The sequence below is a fragment of the Poecilia latipinna genome, unplaced genomic scaffold, assembly GCF_001443285.1.
Source record: "Poecilia latipinna isolate Pla-1442-1.1 unplaced genomic scaffold, P_latipinna-1.0 Scaffold1446, whole genome shotgun sequence".
Taxonomy (NCBI): domain Eukaryota; kingdom Metazoa; phylum Chordata; class Actinopteri; order Cyprinodontiformes; family Poeciliidae; genus Poecilia; species Poecilia latipinna.
Window position 1 is genome coordinate 137459 of NW_015114062.1, and position 17990 is coordinate 155448.

Consider the following 17990-nt stretch of genomic DNA (forward strand, 5'->3'; position numbering starts at 1 on the left):
TTTTTTTTTTTTTTTTTTTGCAAAATTCAATGCTGAATCAAAGTTGTTTTTAATGTGCTTAAGTTGAAAGCTGTTAGTTTTGATGAGTTTAATGAAGACAAAAGAATCAAATCGGATTTAAATACACAAGAAAATTTAACGTTACCAAACTAAATCAGATCTGTCGGCTGTGGCTCGTACTGAGCCAGGTTCTGCTGGAGGTTTCTTCCTGCTAAAGGTGAGTTTTTCCTCTCTACTGTCATCGCTACACGCTCTGTATGAATGGTTGCTCTAACAACTCAAGCATTGTGCTAGTCCAGGAGGAGTGAATGCTGCAAGCCTTTGGGTGCAACCTGCTGGGTTTCCTTAGGTAGTTATTCCAAGTGGTTTAAAATAGTTTCTAACTGAGAATGATGTACTGTTTGATAACTAGAATCAGATGGAATGGGTTGAAATGCTGTGAATTGTCATGCATGTTCAGTATGAGCTACATAAATAAACTAAACTGCACTTTAACTGGCCAGAGCTGAATAGGGATTGTTGGTCCATTACATGTCAAAACTCTAATATTTCTTCCCAAACTTCAACAAGTGCTCTTCTTGGTGTATTTATTGGTCCAGCAGTGATTTTACAACAGACTGGTGGCCTGAGAGACAACAGGAGCCAGAGCAGACCTGGCCTGAGGGGGGAATAACTCCCATTCCAGCCTCTCTGGTGACCCTCCACGCTCCCTGGGCCGGGGTCTAAGAGCATCTGGGGGACTGTGATGAGTGACCACAGGGGTGGGAGGCATTAAAGGCTCAACAGGGTGTGGGTGGGGGCTGGGGTGTTGAGGTGGGGGCCTGGGTGCGGGTCTATCTGCACCTCATACCTGCTGGGGTGGGCAGAGCAGGTGATTGTATCTACATCAACATACCATTAAAGCAATTAGGAGCCTGGACCAAACAGCAACGCCTGGCCAGCCCTATTCTAATGACCGCAGCGGCTCCCTGGAGACTGGAGACGGGGGCAACCCGATACCCCGTGTGCTGCAGGTACTGAGCTGGACACCACTTAAAGAAGCCCCTCTCCCAGCCCCCTTCACCTCCCACCACCACTTTACAACTTAAAAGACAGGGACGTGACACACCTGCTATCTGCAACCTGCAATCTGAGAATCTATCAACCAGTCAACCTCTGCACTGGTCAGAGGATTGGTGACAGAAAATCGACAGTTTTAGACTAAAGCGGTGATGATGGGAGCCTGAACCCGTTTTTTCTGGTTTTATCTTGTTTGGTAGCGAACATAATGATTAATGAGTGATTTTAAACAACACCTTATAATATCTATAATGTCTAACTTACAGAAAAAGAGCTACATTTATTTTCGCCCCAGATATTTTGGTCTTCTAAAATGTGTTTTTGCACTAACAATTTGCATGACTTATGTTTATTCTATCAGAGGAATAAAAAAGGAAGAGTTTTATTTTCAAACTGCTCCATAAATGTCCATCGTTACACATCGTCACCTTCCTTAAATGGTCCAAAGCATTTTTTGCCATAATTATTTTTATTTAAAAAATGACTTGAGCCATTATTTTTAGGAAGGTGACAATATTATTCCCATTTAAATTAATTTTTTTTTTAAATTCTAACAGAACTAAATAGTGTAGGAATGCTGACATTTTGTAAAATGTACAAGAAGCCAATAAATAAAACCTCACAATCTTCACGATTGCTCTCATCTACTTCTGCCATGTTTCCATTTTGATAACCACCATCTGCAGACAAATGTCTGCCCATAAAAGCATCCAACGGTACAACAAACAGCTTTTTGCACCATGTAAAATGCCCGCCTAACAACAACCCGACACAAAGCAAATCACGTCCCCTGACTGAGGCCGTGCCCAGCCAGACAGCAGCCATTTCACAAGAGCGAAAGATTCAAACAGGTTTTCAGGTGTTTACATTCCTCTGCTCTGTCTCTTTGCACAAAGATCCACACAAACATACACTGGTATATAAAAATAAAACCTCTGAGGGGGAAAAAGAAAAAAAATCTTAATGGCAAATAATTTTGTTGGCATCGTTTCCAGATTTTAAGTCATTAGTTCATTTGTCATGTTTTGGTTCAGCCACCAAGAACCAAAAATGATTTTTAAGGATTTAATAAGTCAAACTAAAATAAATAAAAAAGAAGGCCTACACTCTTAACGTGTTTTCAACGATGCTGGGGTCCAACATCTGGAGCTGGACCCGCGGGCCGACTGGCTGGCCTTACCTCGTTGTAGGAGTTGGTGGTCGCTGTCTCCAGGTACAACATGTTGGCGCTGAGGTTGAGCAGAGCTGCTGCTGTTTGCTCCACTGGATCCAGGGTTTCACAAATCTCTCCTTCTCTCTCTGAAAGGAGTGGATGTGCACTACGGATGCAAAGTAGACGAGCGGGAGCTTCTTCAGGGATCTATGGGTAGTCGGTTTATAAGTTCTGGAGGAGAGGGGAGGGGTTTGCAGCTACCTGTCCAATACCTGACTCCACACTCCACACCCATCCCCAGAAGAAGAGCCTTCTGAGTCTACCTGGTAGAGCTTCTCCGAGGTAAACGTTGGAAGAGGAGGGAGGGAATTATTTCGATTTTGTAACTTCAGATCCAGCAGAAGCAAAGTCAGCTGCTGCAAATCAACTTCATTTCGGGATTTTTCTTGATGCTTACGCAGATTAAATATGTTTAACTTAAAATATGTGTATAAAAAATTCCATTAAAGATATTTATTCCTGTGGATGTTAGAAATCTATTGTTTAATTTCCCTCTGGGAATTAAATATTGAATTGCATTAAAGCATAGCAACAAAATACGTTTGTATAAGGGGGATAATGAAGAACATGTAAACATGAGAGTGAAACACAGCAGGCTGCAGACTGGAAGAGAGTAAAGTTTGCATATGAATTGTTCTCCTCTCCATCCTGTAATCAGTCGAGGGGTTGGGGGGCTCTTTGGGAAAACAATGTGGCTCCTGCAGATTGTTTGTATCTACCAGAGATGACTGCAGCAGATCTGTTTTGGAAACATGCATTGTTTCTCAGGTCCTGTACTGGTGATGACAGCAGGATTGCTGCTCTCCAGAATCTCTGGCAATCAAACGCTCGTCATTGGGAGGAATTGACTTCTTTCATTTTCATTTTTGTGAGCTTTACAAGAAAAGGAAATATTTGCAGGACATATTTTATGCATTGCCTCGCAAAGGAATTCACGCTCCTTCAACGTTTCTACTTTTGCATCGCTATATAAATATCAGTGGCAGATTAACAAAGATTAGTGCATAACTGAGAAGTGGAAGAAAGAGAATGAAAGCGCTTAGACTCGCCGTCACAACAAATTTTGTTGGATGACAAATTGTGCCAGTAAACTATAATATTGTTGTTCTGAGTCCATTTTTAAGTGATATATTAATAATGGCATAATAATTCAACCATGCCCTCTCAAGGACCAATAAATATTCATTTTATAAAGAACACAACACTGAATCTGGAAGATATTTTAAATATGCAATAAAAAAATGAAACCATCAGTACAATGGATTATGAACTCTTTCTAAATAAAATTTCAAAAATATTAATCAGATTAGAAATTAACAATCTCATTTCAATTTATTGTGCAATTCATTGATTATTGCAGCAGGCTTACATTGGTTAACAATTTTTTGTGAGCAAAAATCTCAAAATTATGACAAGCATCTATACTTACTCTTACAGAGCGACTGTCTTCAGAGGGCAGCAAATTAGTGAATGGAATCAATCTAAGTACAAATAATAGATAAATATACATGAATAAAGGTTTGTTAGAGAACATTAGTGAGCAAACAGCATCATGAAGACCGAGGAACTCAGCAGACAGTGAAGTTGTGGGGAAGATTAAATTAGTGAAGTTATAAAACGATATTCCATCTCATTCAGTATTGTCCATCCAATCAACCGTATGAAAACAGAAAGAGCGGCACAACTACAAACCTAACTCTGGAGGAGCGACAGACTCTGAGTCTGAATCTGCTGACTGGACAATAATGTTAGTTGCACTTTATCAAAGTGATGAGCCATTTGAACTTTCCATACAAATGCGAGGTGGAAATCTAACAGAGCACCTTGAATACACCATTCCCTCTATGAAGCACGGTGCTGGCCGCGTCATGCTAGGAGTGCATTTCTTTAGCAGGGACAAGGAAGCTGGATAGAATTAATAGGGGAATGGATTAAATTAAATCTTGAAAGAAGAAAACTTGCTAGAAGCTGAAAAAGACTTGAGACTGAGGGTGAAAGGTGAGCATCCAGCAGGACGACTAAATAAAAACATGTAAAAAACAGTTTTCCTTCCACTTCATATGCACAACGCTGTGTTGGACTACTGAATAAAATTTGAACAAAATATATCACAGTTTGTAGTGGAAACATGAAAAATGAAGAAAGAAATCAAAGGGTCTGTTTGTTTTGTCAGCACTGGGTTAAGACAACTACTCAGAGACAGAGAAGAAGCTAGATAATTCAGCTAGTCACATCTGCTAACTCTCTAACATTTATATAAATCAGTGGAAGAGAGAGTTGGAGGTGCCTTGTGCTTCATGTTTTGAATCAGATATTCCTTTGGGTGGGGGGGGGAAATTGCTCACTGTTGATAAAGCAATGCAAATGAATGTTCCTGATAATTAAAAACGTGAGCAGAAGCTTTCACTTTTTTTCAGGATTTAAATGCGACAAATATTTTGGTGTTCAGTTAAACTCTAAAGCCTTTTAAAGAAAAAAAAAGATTTTCTTTTACGCTAAAAATGAGATTACAATAAAGAAACAATAAAAATCTGCAGACTGGTATATTCAGCATTAAAAGTTTAAGCTGTAGATTGAGCAGTGGAGTCACACAGCGCCTAGAGAGCAGAGCGGTCAGTGGGACACAAATCACACGCATTGCTGCACAGCCAGCGGGGCAGACGCTCTGGTCATGTGGGCTGAGTGATTTGAAGCTATCTGAAAACCTAAGCAGACCTATGATGTGAATTTAGCGTCTCCTATTAAGCAACCACACCCTGTTCAGAGCCAGAGGCTACAGGCCTGCAGGTCAGCCTGATACAAAAGGGAAAAATCAACACTTGAAAGAGCTCAATCCAGAGGGCCGAGCCGACGCTTTGGAGGGAGACAACTAGCTTAGCTAAACAAACTTCTAATTAAGCTGAAACAACACAGACTTGTAAAATGCAGTTAGAGTACCTGGTGTTTGTTGCAGAAAACAGTGGCTTCATTCATGCTGCCGGACCTTTAGCTGTCTGATTTAATCTGAGGTGCTTTGTTCTGCATAATGTACCACAAGACAAGTCACCATTCAACCATACCTTAAGCTTTGAATTAGATCACATTTATATATATTTATACGTGTAATAAACAGTAAGATATTAAAGGTCAGCGTAAACGGCGCAAAATGAAATGCAACAGTGTGAAAGGATGTATGGCTATATAGGATCTGCAGGGGGATCAGCAAATCCAGGGGCTCAGACAAAAGAGGCTTTTCTAAAGTTTTTTTCCTCTTTAAGAGCCTGTTCCTAAAGTCGGCCAGATTAGTTTAGTATCAGGTGTCAAGCTGCAGTGTCTGGGTAGGCACAGACACCTGACCTAAACACACAGCAAGCTCTCATCCCGACTGACAGACGCAAGCGCTCAATGGAGCATCACCTGGGTGGCGATCCTTCAAATCAGCTCTTCCATTTAAATCTGCTTTAGAGCAGCAGTTTCCCTGTAATCTGTTGGCTAAAAATAAAACACAGTTTGGTTTATTAGAGAGCAAAATCTGCATTTGTTTGACCTCTGTGACAAAGAGGACTGTTACTGTAAATCCCTTAAAAACTGGACAAATTGACCATAAACCTCACAAATTAGTCTTTGCTGTCTAAAGACTCTACAAAACAAAAAGAAAAAAATAAACAGAAGAAAGAAGGATGGAGTCAAACCAGAGACATTATTCAACTTCCGCTGATGATTGGCAAGTCAAATCCTGAAAAAACACGTCGAAAATGAAGACTTCTCATTGGTCTATGTCGAGATAATGGACTAATTGTGATGAATCGACAACTGAAATAATTGTCAACTAATTTAATAAACGATAAATCATTAACTGGAGTACAGAAACTCAAAAAAATATATATTCTACCCAAAACTTCAAGCGGTAATTTTAGCTTCACTTGGTTCAAATTCTGTAAAAAAATAAATAAATAAATTTTTAAAAAAAAATCTATCCAATTATTAACTGGTTAATCCAAAAACTAGACCAGCCCTACACATGTTGATGTTAGGATTGGTAGCAAACATGCATTCTTGATCATTTTCTACAGATGATCAAGCATTCACTAAAGGAACACTGTTTCTGCATTTTAAATAAAATGTTTATCTTACTATTCAAAAATATATATACTTTTTTATTTGCATCTATTGATGTATTTCTAATGTGTAAAAAAGGCTGGAGTGGAGAAATGAAATATCTGCAGAAAGTGTTTTTATACGATTAATCGTCAGAATAATCAATTAGTAAAATAACTGTTAATTGCAGCCCTAGAAGAGATCAATCAAAAGTATGAACTTTGCTATATTTGTAGTAAATGTTAGGAAAATTGCCTTTGAATCATAAATGTTTTGAACATTTATGCAGAAGGAACACTTGCTGGATACAAATTCATAAAACAATATGTACTTGAGCCTTTAAATATCCTCCGGTTACTTTCTTCACATTTTAAAAAAGTTCATTTTAGAAAATAAGTGACAGGACTGTTCTGTTCTGAGAAGATCTTATGACAAACAGCTGCGCCTTAAAAGCACCTCTTCACGCGCCGGAGGCAAACTGGCGGAGCATTAAAACTCTCCATCATGTTCTGTTCCTAATCCAGGTTAAACGTCAAGCTGTGCTCCACGATGCCTTCATAATATCAAAATTAAGGTGGTTGGCCTCGTTTCTATTTTCCCAGGTAAAATGTAGGAAAAAAACTCAAACAGCTAAGGAAGAGTGAATAGAAATGTATCAGTAGCTTTCACCATTAGTTTATACTGCTAGGATAAGAGCTGCGCTTTGTTCAGTTTTATAAATGGCGTAGAAAACGTTCCTGCGCTCCGGCTCAGAGCGAGGGGGGAGGCGGCGCGGCAGAGGTGTGGCCAAACAGCACAAACCCCAACACAAACATGTAATTAGATCTATGGGACGCCGTGTGTCGATTGAGCTACTCCGCGGTGAAGCCGTTTAAACTCTGACCTGTGACAGAAGAGGACCTCATTCTGTCAGCTTAGCCGCTGCATCTTCCACGCACAGCTGATCAGAGCTTTATCTCTTGGTTAAATCAGCTGTTTGGGCCGGGACAGAGCCTCTCTCCAGCCTCTATTCCTGCTACATTCCTCATGTTATTCAATCTTCTCCTCCACCCCCCACCACCACCTTCTCTGTTCCGACCCCCACCTCTACCTGGAGAAGCACTGATAGATGGGAGCGGAGACCTCTGCAGGAGAGGCAGGTGCTGTGGTAAATTCTTGCCCTGAAGCTATAGAAAAGAAAATCCAGAATAAAAAGGAATTTCAGATTAAACACAAACCCTACAACACAAATAGTTTCCCACCCCGGGGTGTTTGAGCGGCATAAGAGTGGAGAGACAGAGATTTAAAAAAAGGGGGCACACCTTTTCATGAGTGGAAGACGAAGGGGGATAAGGTGAGGTCGGGTTTGCCCACCACAGCTTTTAATCACAGCAGACTTGATAATAACAGCCGTGGCTTGGTGACTGGCAGGCTGCCACGGATGCTCCCTAAGTTGCTGGCGTGCCAATCACTGAGCCACACCCCTCTTTTGGAGTGGAGGAAAGTGGGTGGTGGGGCCATTAATCACCGGTTCAAGAGAGCACACGCCCCCTTGGGGGATGCACAGGGGTAACATCACTCAGCTCCTTAAACAGAAATTTTATTTGCTGTGTTTTTTTTTCCTTCTCCCTCTCTGGCTGGACAACGACATTCCAACACAGGGAGGGGAAAACACACACCATCTCTAAGCAGCAAAACCGACAAGTAAATGTCCCTCATTAAAGGTCAACCGCAGGCGAGATCATGTAGCGCATCCTTTATTAAATAATTATAGGACATCTAAATATGTCCTATAATAACTTATGTTTTCATCAATTTAGTTGAAACTAAACCTGTAAGAATAGTAATATTTCTCTATAAGTGAAAGTGTCTCTATTCGTATGGGATTCATTTTTTCAAGGGATCCACTTCCAATACCGTTAAAGATATCTTTGGTTTAGTATCGGTTGATACCGATCCAATACAGAAAAACAGTGTTGAATTGAATTAAAAAGTTTCTCTCTCAGAAACTGAGACATAAATGTAGTGAATTACGAATTTATTTCCTAACTTTGCACCAGTACAGCACATTTAAATACATCAACAGCTTCACAAGCTTGGCTAAACATGTAAAAACAACTTTAATTTGTTCAGTCAGTGCAATTAGAAGTAAAACAGCCAATGGAAAATAAATAATAAAGAAACTGATTAAAAAAAAAAACAATAGGGTGTCTACATTGGTCAAACATGCAAAAAAAACTGCAACAAACCGTCTTTCAAATGGTTCAGAAAGGGCAAATATAAATTCTAGATATAATGTAAAATACGTAAATAATCACTTACGTTGCTCAGAGCACAAAGCATAGAACTAGACTAAATAGATCAGCCCTTATGGATCGGACAGATTGTCAAGATACCTGATCAAGAATTTGTTTCAATGTTGAGACCAATACAGATATTAATATTGGATCGGTGTAACTCTAGTTTTATGAAGCAACTACATACTACTTATAATAATTCAATAGTAATGTAATGTTGTTGACTGTGTGTTCAAGTATATGACTTTGTATTTTGGGTTTTTTATGATGTAAAGCACTTTGAAAGGCCTTGCTGCTGAAAGGTGCTACACAAATAAAATGTGGCTGGTTGATTGATAGAATGATTGTCTGTGTTGTTAATCCTGTGCGAATGCAACATGAAAAAAGCAGACATTGGGGAGTCATTTATTTATTATTTGCTTATTCTGTGCAAATAGGGACAAAGTCTACTAACTTACTGTGATTTGAAAAGAAAAAAAACTTTTTCACATTTTGTCATATTTTTGGTTATAAAACCAAAAATATCAATGTACTTTGTTGGAATTTGAGCTCAAACTAGCACAAAGTTGTGCAAAGTGAATAGTGTAAATCAGAAGGAAAATTATACAGTTTTCAAAATTCTTTCAAAGTAAGATCTGGAAAAAAGTCCTGGCTGCAAATTGAGGATTGTTGTTCTGATGAGCACCAGTAATGAGTGTTTTCTGACAGGTTTTCTTCCAGGATCGCTCTGAATTAACGTCACATCAAGTCTGACCAGCTTCAATGCTCTTGTGGAAGCATCTCTACAGCATGATGCAGCCACCACCATGTTTCACTGTGGAGACTTTGACAACTAAAATGAGATCTGAATGGATTTCATCCTTCAACAACTCTATCAGGGTTTCTCTAGGTTTCACCATCTCAAATTTAAGATATTTTTAAGACCATTATGATGGAAATTTAAAACCTGCATCTCCACAGAAATGTGGAACTTTGTCCCGCCAACTGGTGATAAATTTCCACTTAACCATGATGGGAGCAAACAAAAAGCTAGCTAGCTAGAAAGGGTAAGTTTGTGTTTGCTAGTCTCAGACTATAATATGGTTGCTTGAAACAACCTAAATCATGTTAATGGAAATTGAATTTATTTTAACTTATCATGCAATTCATTGATTTATTGCTTATTGCAACAGGCCTAGGCGTACCATACTCTTAAATACTTAGTTACTTTTGTTCAAAGCTTGTGATGTTGTTTTATAATCTACCCCGCTTTAAACTTCTCCACAGCGTTATCCCTGACCCGTCTGCTGGTCTTCATGATGCTTTTTGTTCACTTATATTCTCTAACAAATCTCTGAGGACTTCACAGAGCAGCTGCATTTATACTGAGATTAAATCACACACAGGAGGACTCTGTATGCTAATCATGTGACTTGTAAGGGAAATATGCTGCACTTGTTTATTTTTAGAATGTCATAAGCATATCATATAGACCCCTGACTACACAAACACTTGTTAGATTTTTATTTGTTAAAATCTTTGAAATTCACTTTCCTTTTGGTTCTCCTTCACAGTTATCCAGTACATTATGTAGGGTGCTAAACTGCAGTTTGTGTTTGTAACTTAACAAAATGTGAAAAGGTTAAGAGTATAAATACCTTTGCAAGGCACTGTATACATTAAGGCTTCATGTGTGACAAGGACAGACAAAGAAAGAAACAATGAAAATGTAAAATTTAAACAGTTTTTAAATGTATTTCTTTTAAATGAAAAGATATTATGCTTAAAGTGACAAGCGTTAATAAAGCCTAGTTTGATTTTCAGACTGGAGGGGATCATGTGACAATCTAAGTGCCCATCCAACCATGAACGCGGTTTGTGATCTACTGTTCTCAGGAGCCGGGGGGCCACCCAGGTTAAACGCAGCTCAGTCTAGATGAGATAAAATCCTTCCTGACAACATCTCTGACGGTCAGATAAACCGGCTTTCTCACAGCTCAGCTCAGATCCTCATTTACACAACTGGGCTCAAAGAAATTCCACTGCTAACATGAACATTGAAAGCAGAAAGAGCTTTAGCATTGAAAGTTCTAGTGAGGCATACTGAAAGTGATTTCTGATGGTGGGTAAAGAGACAGATGTTACACTGTTCATGTGGCTGATGGTGTCACAGTCTGAAAGCTACAGAATGTTACTTTCATAAAAATATATATATATGTTTTACATACTTGTTATAGTCATTATGTTGTGACAGTATAATTTAAAACAGATAATTTATGATCAAATACACAGCTGCATCAGAAACAACCAATTTGAGTCAGGAGGAGTGTGCTGCGCTGTCAATCACCCTTGTGTACACCCTCCAACTTGCTCTCTGCTAGGCTACAGCATAGCCTACTACAAATGCTAAAGCTAGTTAGCACAGCCACAAATGACAGTGGATATACAGTTTTCCTGGAACAGTAAGTTATTTCTCCACCATTAGCACATTGAGCAGCACATGCATGAGCTTGATTGACAGTGATACAACCCTGGCTCTGATTGGTGGATTTTGATCAGGAGTGGTGGATTTTCTCAGATGCCAATAGTAGCACTGGAAGGAGGTGGGGGAGATCAAATTTTCACAGATTGTCTGTTTCATACCAAACTGTCACAACATGGTGACAGTTTGAAGATGTAAAAAAATATTATGTAAAAGTTCATACTGCAGCTTTAAGAGATCCAAAAATAGATTTGAACACTGCTGCTGTTGTTGTATCCTATTGGAAAAATCACCTGATTTGCTGCAGTGCATATTTAAAATTGTAGTAGTTTTTTTTTTTGTTTGTTTTTTCATTATTGCTGCTTCTCTACATCTCTCAGTCTAATAATCTCAGACAGCAGGCACAGAGTCAAAAACAGCTAAACTCATTCCTGTGAAATCAACATACTCACAGAAACCATGTCGTCTGGCTCATGCATCGTTATGCAGTCCATACTGATCTGAATGGTGTTCCCCGCTGAGCCATCAGTCGGACTCTCGGTGAAGTTGAGCTCAATGGGCTGGACTGAATGGATGGCAGACCTTAGCAAGACAAAAACAAGAACACTGTTCATGGGCATTTATTTTTAAAAGTCACTTTCAGTCACCAATTCCCATGGATAATTCAGATGTTTTCTTGTTGTTGTTTTTTTATAATATTCACTCACTGGTCCAGCATATCAAACAACTGGTTAAACACATCCTGACTGAAGAAGTCAGCCGTCTGTCCCGGCTGGCTCATAGTAGTAAATAATGAGCCTTCTCTCCAGGACAGCAGAGATGACGGGTCCCTGAGTCTGCAAAGAGAGACATCTTCGTCAGTCAGTTATCTTACAACTATCAATTCTGTAAACAGGTTTTGTAAAGCGATTTAATTTGTAGTTTTTATTTATTTATTTTAAAAAAGGTGTGCAGTCAGCAAACAGAGTCAGAGTTGATGTACAGGGTTGAGATGTGGCCACCCAGTCAGGGGGAAGAAAAGAAGGAGGAGTCCTGCTGGCAGCCATTCTTGAAGTCACATCCATTGTGAAGAAGTCAGCCTGCATAATACTGAATATTTGTACTACACATAATGGTGATTATGCACCATTCAGACAGAGGCACTTTGACCTGCTCCCCTGAAACATTACACCTGCCGCAGAGCCCGGCACCACCATTGTTCCTGCTGGAAGCGGCGCACGCGCTGCAGTCTGAGGCGAGCGGAATTCCCCCCATGGTCTATGCGATAGCGCTGCCACCGCTTCTGGTATGCGTGTGCAGCCGGACGAGCCCGAGAGGTGGGCTGACGGGGGCAGCCGTGATCCGAAGCTGGCACTATTTTAGGTTTTGGAATTCCCCAACGCTGTGTGATGAAGGATATTAATACCTGACTTAAGAAACACAGGCATATCTAATGAAGCAAAAAATTCTAATTATCCGCCAGACACCCACGGGGGACTGTAGAGTTTCAGATGAGGGATTACGTTTCAGCTTGCAATGTCAAAAAAAAGAATAATAATAATAATAATAATAATAATAATAATACTGCGGGTGGGATGTTTTTGTTTTTGTCCTGCTGATGAGTAAGCCCTTCAGTGTCACACTTTTGTAGTTGGAGAACAAGTTTGAAGCTTGAGTTTATTAAGTGCACTGACAATTAGAAACTCCACAGTGCTTTGGGTTTAAGCCTGAAAGGACTTCAAATTGGATTCAGCAGTTCGGTAAACGTCTCCTCAGCTGGTTTTATTTAGCAACCTGAACCACTGCACATGAGTTCTGTCAATAAATACACATATTATTATTGAAAGCTCAATAACAACACCTCACAACACTAATCTGTGGCATCTTTTTCTGTTTATGAAAATACAAAAGGAAGCAAATTTTGTGTTCTCACAAACCATGTACATAATTAAAACTACAGCAGTAAAGGCTAGTGTGAATGGGATAGTGCTACACTGTTTAAAGATTCACTAAAACAGAAATTTTAATGAGAAAAGGTTTAAATCCACTTGTAAAAGTTCAAAAATGAGAAATTTTGAACAGTATTTTGACACCTGTTAACTAAAATCAAGCTCAGCTGTGAAAACCATGCTTCCACACAAGATTAAATTAGTTCACTTCATTTTAATGCCATGACTAAATTGGCTAATGGTTGTATTGGCTGTGTCATTTCCATGTTTAAATTGTGTATTTATCTTTTTGGACTCACTCTAGTTAGCTTTCCCCCCCCCAATTCAGTTAGTTTTATTAATTTCTGATACCTATTTATTAATTAACTGGTAATGGTACCAGAGTAACTAATTTAGTTCCATCTGGTGTTTCTAACACGTCTGAAATAAATATGTTGAGTAATAGATTATTAGAACCTTGGTAATTTGTGAAAAATTGCTTCTAGTTTTGGATATAGATTTTTACTTTTTTCAATGACCATGAGTTTTATTAATAAGATTTAGTTTTTTGTGAACACTGTTTAATTTACAACTATCAGTTTTCCAGTACTTTTGACTTAAATGGTCACAATTCTGACTGTAGGAGAGATTCTTATTATGCATTGGAACATGGGAAATGTTTTTGTATTTAGAAGGAAACTAGTCTTAAGACTTTGGCGTTTTCCAACAAGTCTTTCATCCCCTTCCACCCATGTCCTTTTAGATACTTTCCACCACATTTATGACACCTGGTGTAAAGTGGTCTGGATTAAAACAAAAAAAAAAAAGACATATTTTTGACTGAGCTTTAATTAATACAATAATTAATACAATAATAATAATAAAATATTATTTTATTATTAATATAATAATAAAATAATACAATAATATTATTTTCTCAATAATACACTGTGTGCTAAATAATCTGGATTTATTCTACTATCTGTGTTTTTTTTAAAGCAGAAGTTTTATAGAAAGTATTAAGAAAATATCGCCTAGCATGTGACTCTTTCTGATAAAGTACTAGTTTTTATTACATTTTGTAAATTAATTGTGGAGCCATTCAGCTTAAATTATAACTTAAGCTGAAATAGGTTATATTTTAGAGACAAAATAAGTGAAGTCTTCCTTTAAAAAACGGGCGACGTAGTTCGTGAATTAGTCAATGAATGTGCTTAAAACAACTTTTCTTTGACTTGCAAGCTAGGACAACTAATATTAAACTAAACTTTTATTCCACTGGGTGTATTAGCATATGTTTGACGAAAAGCTACATTTACCTTCAGCAAGTGCTTTATCCACCAGAATACCATAAATATTACAAAAAGCCGCTCGGGTTTTCTCACTAATAAGCTAATTGCACATGACAAGACTAGCATATATTCGGCTATCTCAGAAACTCTTTAAGCTAACCGCGCTAATATTAAAACATATAAATATCCTAAATTTTTCCCCTTAATTGCACAAAATGAGGAGTTCGTGTAACTTTGACGTATTTTTTCAAACTACGGTCATGAAATTACCTGTAATGAAATATGCAATGCAACGAACGGCCGGTGTTTCGTAGACGTCCTTGAGGCCTCACTGATTAGTGTGCCAATATTAAAATATCGCGAGATGAATATATGTCGCGATATATACCAGTTAACAGCTTAGCTGAACAGCAGATAGAGAACCTGTGACATGTCTGACAAATGGAGCAGATAAAGGTGTGTTTTTACCAGGGCTTTAATTGTGTTAAGCTCTTTTTAAGTGTAGCTTTAATCCTCGGTCTTTTATGTCAAACTAGTTTAACAGTCATCTCATTATTCTGTAAAAAACTCTAATCTTTCTCCTTCAGCATTTTATTTTGACCAGATAGACCAGACCGCATGAGTTAAAGTAGAGCATCAGGTTTATAGTGAGAAAAACAACCTTGAATACATTTTTAAATTATTCACATCATACATCAACAGGTCAAACTTACTCACGTGTGGCTTGCTCACTTTTTGTAATCTAGTTTCTGATTTATCATAACAGTACATATAATACTACTGCAACAATGTCAGTCTTCAGACTAGGGTATACAAATTTTCCATTCACACTTCAACATTTAAATCAACAAGTTTTAAAAATTCACCCCTTTAAAAAAGAAGAAAAAAATAACAATAACTGAACTTGGAAAAATGACATTTTACAAAGAACAATGTTGTTTTATGCAGATACACATGGCATAAAGTAATTCCATCTCTTTCTTTTAGGGTTTATTCCAATAATTTTTTCTTTTGCTTCTCTTTATTTCATGTAACAATTTATTTTTGCTCCACTGGTTTGGAGGGTATTATCCCTTTTTCTCGCAGTTGGTTTCTGTGCGTTTGTGGTGTCAGGTTACTCAGAGAGTTTTTCAGGTAGCCAGAGGCAAAGGCTGTTCAGCATCCACTTAAACACAGCGCAGCGCCTCCAGACGAGACAGGGCCAGAGGTCATCGCTAAACAGGGACGGCCATTGTCTCTTGGCAGGTTGGGCACAGCGGCCGATGAAAATGCAATCAAAACAAACAGCCCGGGCTATCGGGGGCCCTTCTCCAGTGTCGTTATTAATCACTTTTCAAAGGCTTTAAGAACCGTCTCCCCCCCTCATCCATCAGACCCGACTGGAAGAGGGACATGACTGCAAAACAATAGAAAGCCCCAGTGCCCCTTCTCTTATCCCCTTACTTTTAGGGAGACGAAACAGTTAAATGGTAGTGAAAACATGGCGGTTTGTTCATTAGGGGGAGAGAATAGACACTTGTAGAGAAAAATTTAACCACAAAAAAATTAAGGCTACTAAGTTTTTCATTCACAAAGACAGTTTGAAGAGCCACTGATCACAGCCTTACTAAGAAAAAACTAAGAGAAGATTTTCTTTGGTCTTTTTTTTTATACAGGAAATTTAAAAGGCTGTGAGGACATTCTCAATTTCCATAGAAACAAGAAACAAACTCTGCTGGAATAAGCCTTCTGGTGTAGATTTGGTAAGAAAAGATGAACAGATCGATAAGGATGTAGATCTGGAAATAAACTGAAAAAGATGAAGGGATTTAAACTCTTGAGATGTTGATGAATTTGTAATGATTTACTGCACTTATAATCACTAGACTTAGATCATTGTGCTAATGTATTCTAGCATATGTTCAATTTCCACCCGAGTGGAAATTGAAATTGAATTTGTTTTCTATTTAGATTTATACTGTTTGGCTTGTTTTATATGTTTTTTCCCTTTGTGTTCTCAGTGTTTTTACTCTTTTATATTTCTAATCAATGTTATACCTAGATCAGCTCCTTACCTTTTATTAAAAGTAAAATAGATAAATACATACATTTTTCAGTAATTGATTTTATATCAATATAAATTTACTGATATAAAATCAGTAATTGATATAAATAACTGCTCTTTATGTTTTGTTTTTTACCAGTGTTCTTTATTATTTTTCTTTTTTTAACCTGTTTTATTATTATTATTATTATTAGTTTTTTTTTTTTACTTTAACCTATTTTCTTCATTTTCCCATCAAAGTTATTTAATTCTTTTGCATTGTTTTTTGTTGGGGTTTGTTTTTCTGGAAATGTATAATCTTTTTCCGTAAGTAGTAGCATGTAGCTACTTCCAGATTTTCAGAATAATACGATTTAAGTTAAATTTTGAGCAGTTTAATTTACCTATATAGCACTGAGACGAGCAAATGTCAAGGTAAAGAAGTCCAACTCATAACCGGCCCAGTTCATATAAGCACAATCCAATCATATAGGCAGATTTAAATTCAAATGCATATCAATTAATTTAGGGCACCCAAATTCAGGTGATAAAATAATACCAGTTTAATGCCAAAAATGCACTTAATTTCTCATCACACAACTGTAAAGTTACCATAATATGACATGTCATCATAATCATCACCTTGGTAAATAAAGCTGTCAAAGGCTTTCATGGATTGAGAAAAATAGGGATCAGTCTGGGTCACCCACTGAACGAGAAGCCCCCTTATTAAAAACTCTTTTTTTTTTTACATGAACTTCATAGTTTAATCCTCTTTAAATAATTTATCAGATGAAGATCCTTGGGTACGGTCTTGTGTCTGCTATCAGCCCTAAATACCTCTCCACACTATCACTGTTGCCATAGGTGAGCCACACAAAAATATATCAGGACCAAGCAGCAGCTGAGGATCCGGGCAGACGCCACCGTCGTCAGGGTGCTTTGGACCTCCACACACACTCGGCATCAAACAAAGGACAGGATGTTTCCATTATTAGCAATTAACAGTCTTTTTTTTTTTTTTTTTACCCCCAAAAGCAAAGCTATTAAGATAATAGCAATAAGAAGCACCAATTTTCAGTTCATCTGTCATTGTTAATCACAGCCTTTTAAGTATCCGGCTGAACAATCTCATGATATCAAAACTGTTTACGCGAGTACTTACCGACGAAATGGAAACTCTGGGTAATACTGCAAAGCTGCGTAAGGTGAGTTCATGTTGTCATGCCAAACTTCACTTTGAACCAGCTTGTCGTGAGCGCTAAGTGAAGAAACACCAGTGCTTGAGCTACAAAACCAAACTTAGCTTACAGCAAAAGCAAATGACCTCCACAGACATTAATAGATTACAACTAAAGAGGCCTTGGTTAAAGTGCCGGGGGGTACAGTGCAGAGTGGGGAAAGTTTCAGAGATGTTTTGAATTTAGGTATTTTTTTTCTTAGGCTGCTGCGCTGATAGGAGGGGCCTTGGCCGACCCGCTGACCAATCCCCTGCTACAGTTGTACAAGATATCACTCACTCTCTGTTGCCAGGATATAGATATCAAGCAACTACATTTGACCCCTGTGCCCCCCTCCAACCCAACACACACACACACACAGACAACTACAGCCCCTACATCCTGAAAAGCTCCTTCTCGTCTTCTTCTTTTCCATGTGCTGCTTTGGCCTTGTTCTGACAT

At 38.2% G+C, this 17990-nt stretch overlaps 1 protein-coding gene across 6 annotated transcripts in view; it reads right to left on the reverse strand.

Annotated features, from left to right (window-relative positions):
* tp63 (tumor protein p63) overlaps positions 1 to 17697 on the reverse strand; it is a 46376-nt gene extending 28679 nt beyond the window's left edge. For 2 of the 6 annotated variants that reach the window (XM_015057236.1, XM_015057237.1), the window contains exons 1-3: positions 17474 to 17526; positions 11794 to 11922; positions 11539 to 11668 (exon numbers count right to left, since the gene is read on the reverse strand). In XM_015057236.1, coding sequence (XP_014912722.1) covers positions 11539 to 11668; positions 11794 to 11922; positions 17474 to 17526 — 312 coding nt within the window. Of the gene's footprint in view, positions 1 to 2239; positions 2524 to 11538; positions 11669 to 11793; positions 11923 to 14555; positions 14624 to 17473 lie in introns of those variants that run through there. The other 4 variants (XM_015057238.1, XM_015057240.1, XM_015057242.1 and 1 more) reach the window with 4 other exon arrangements.
* Between the last annotated feature and the right edge of the window lie 293 nt (positions 17698 to 17990).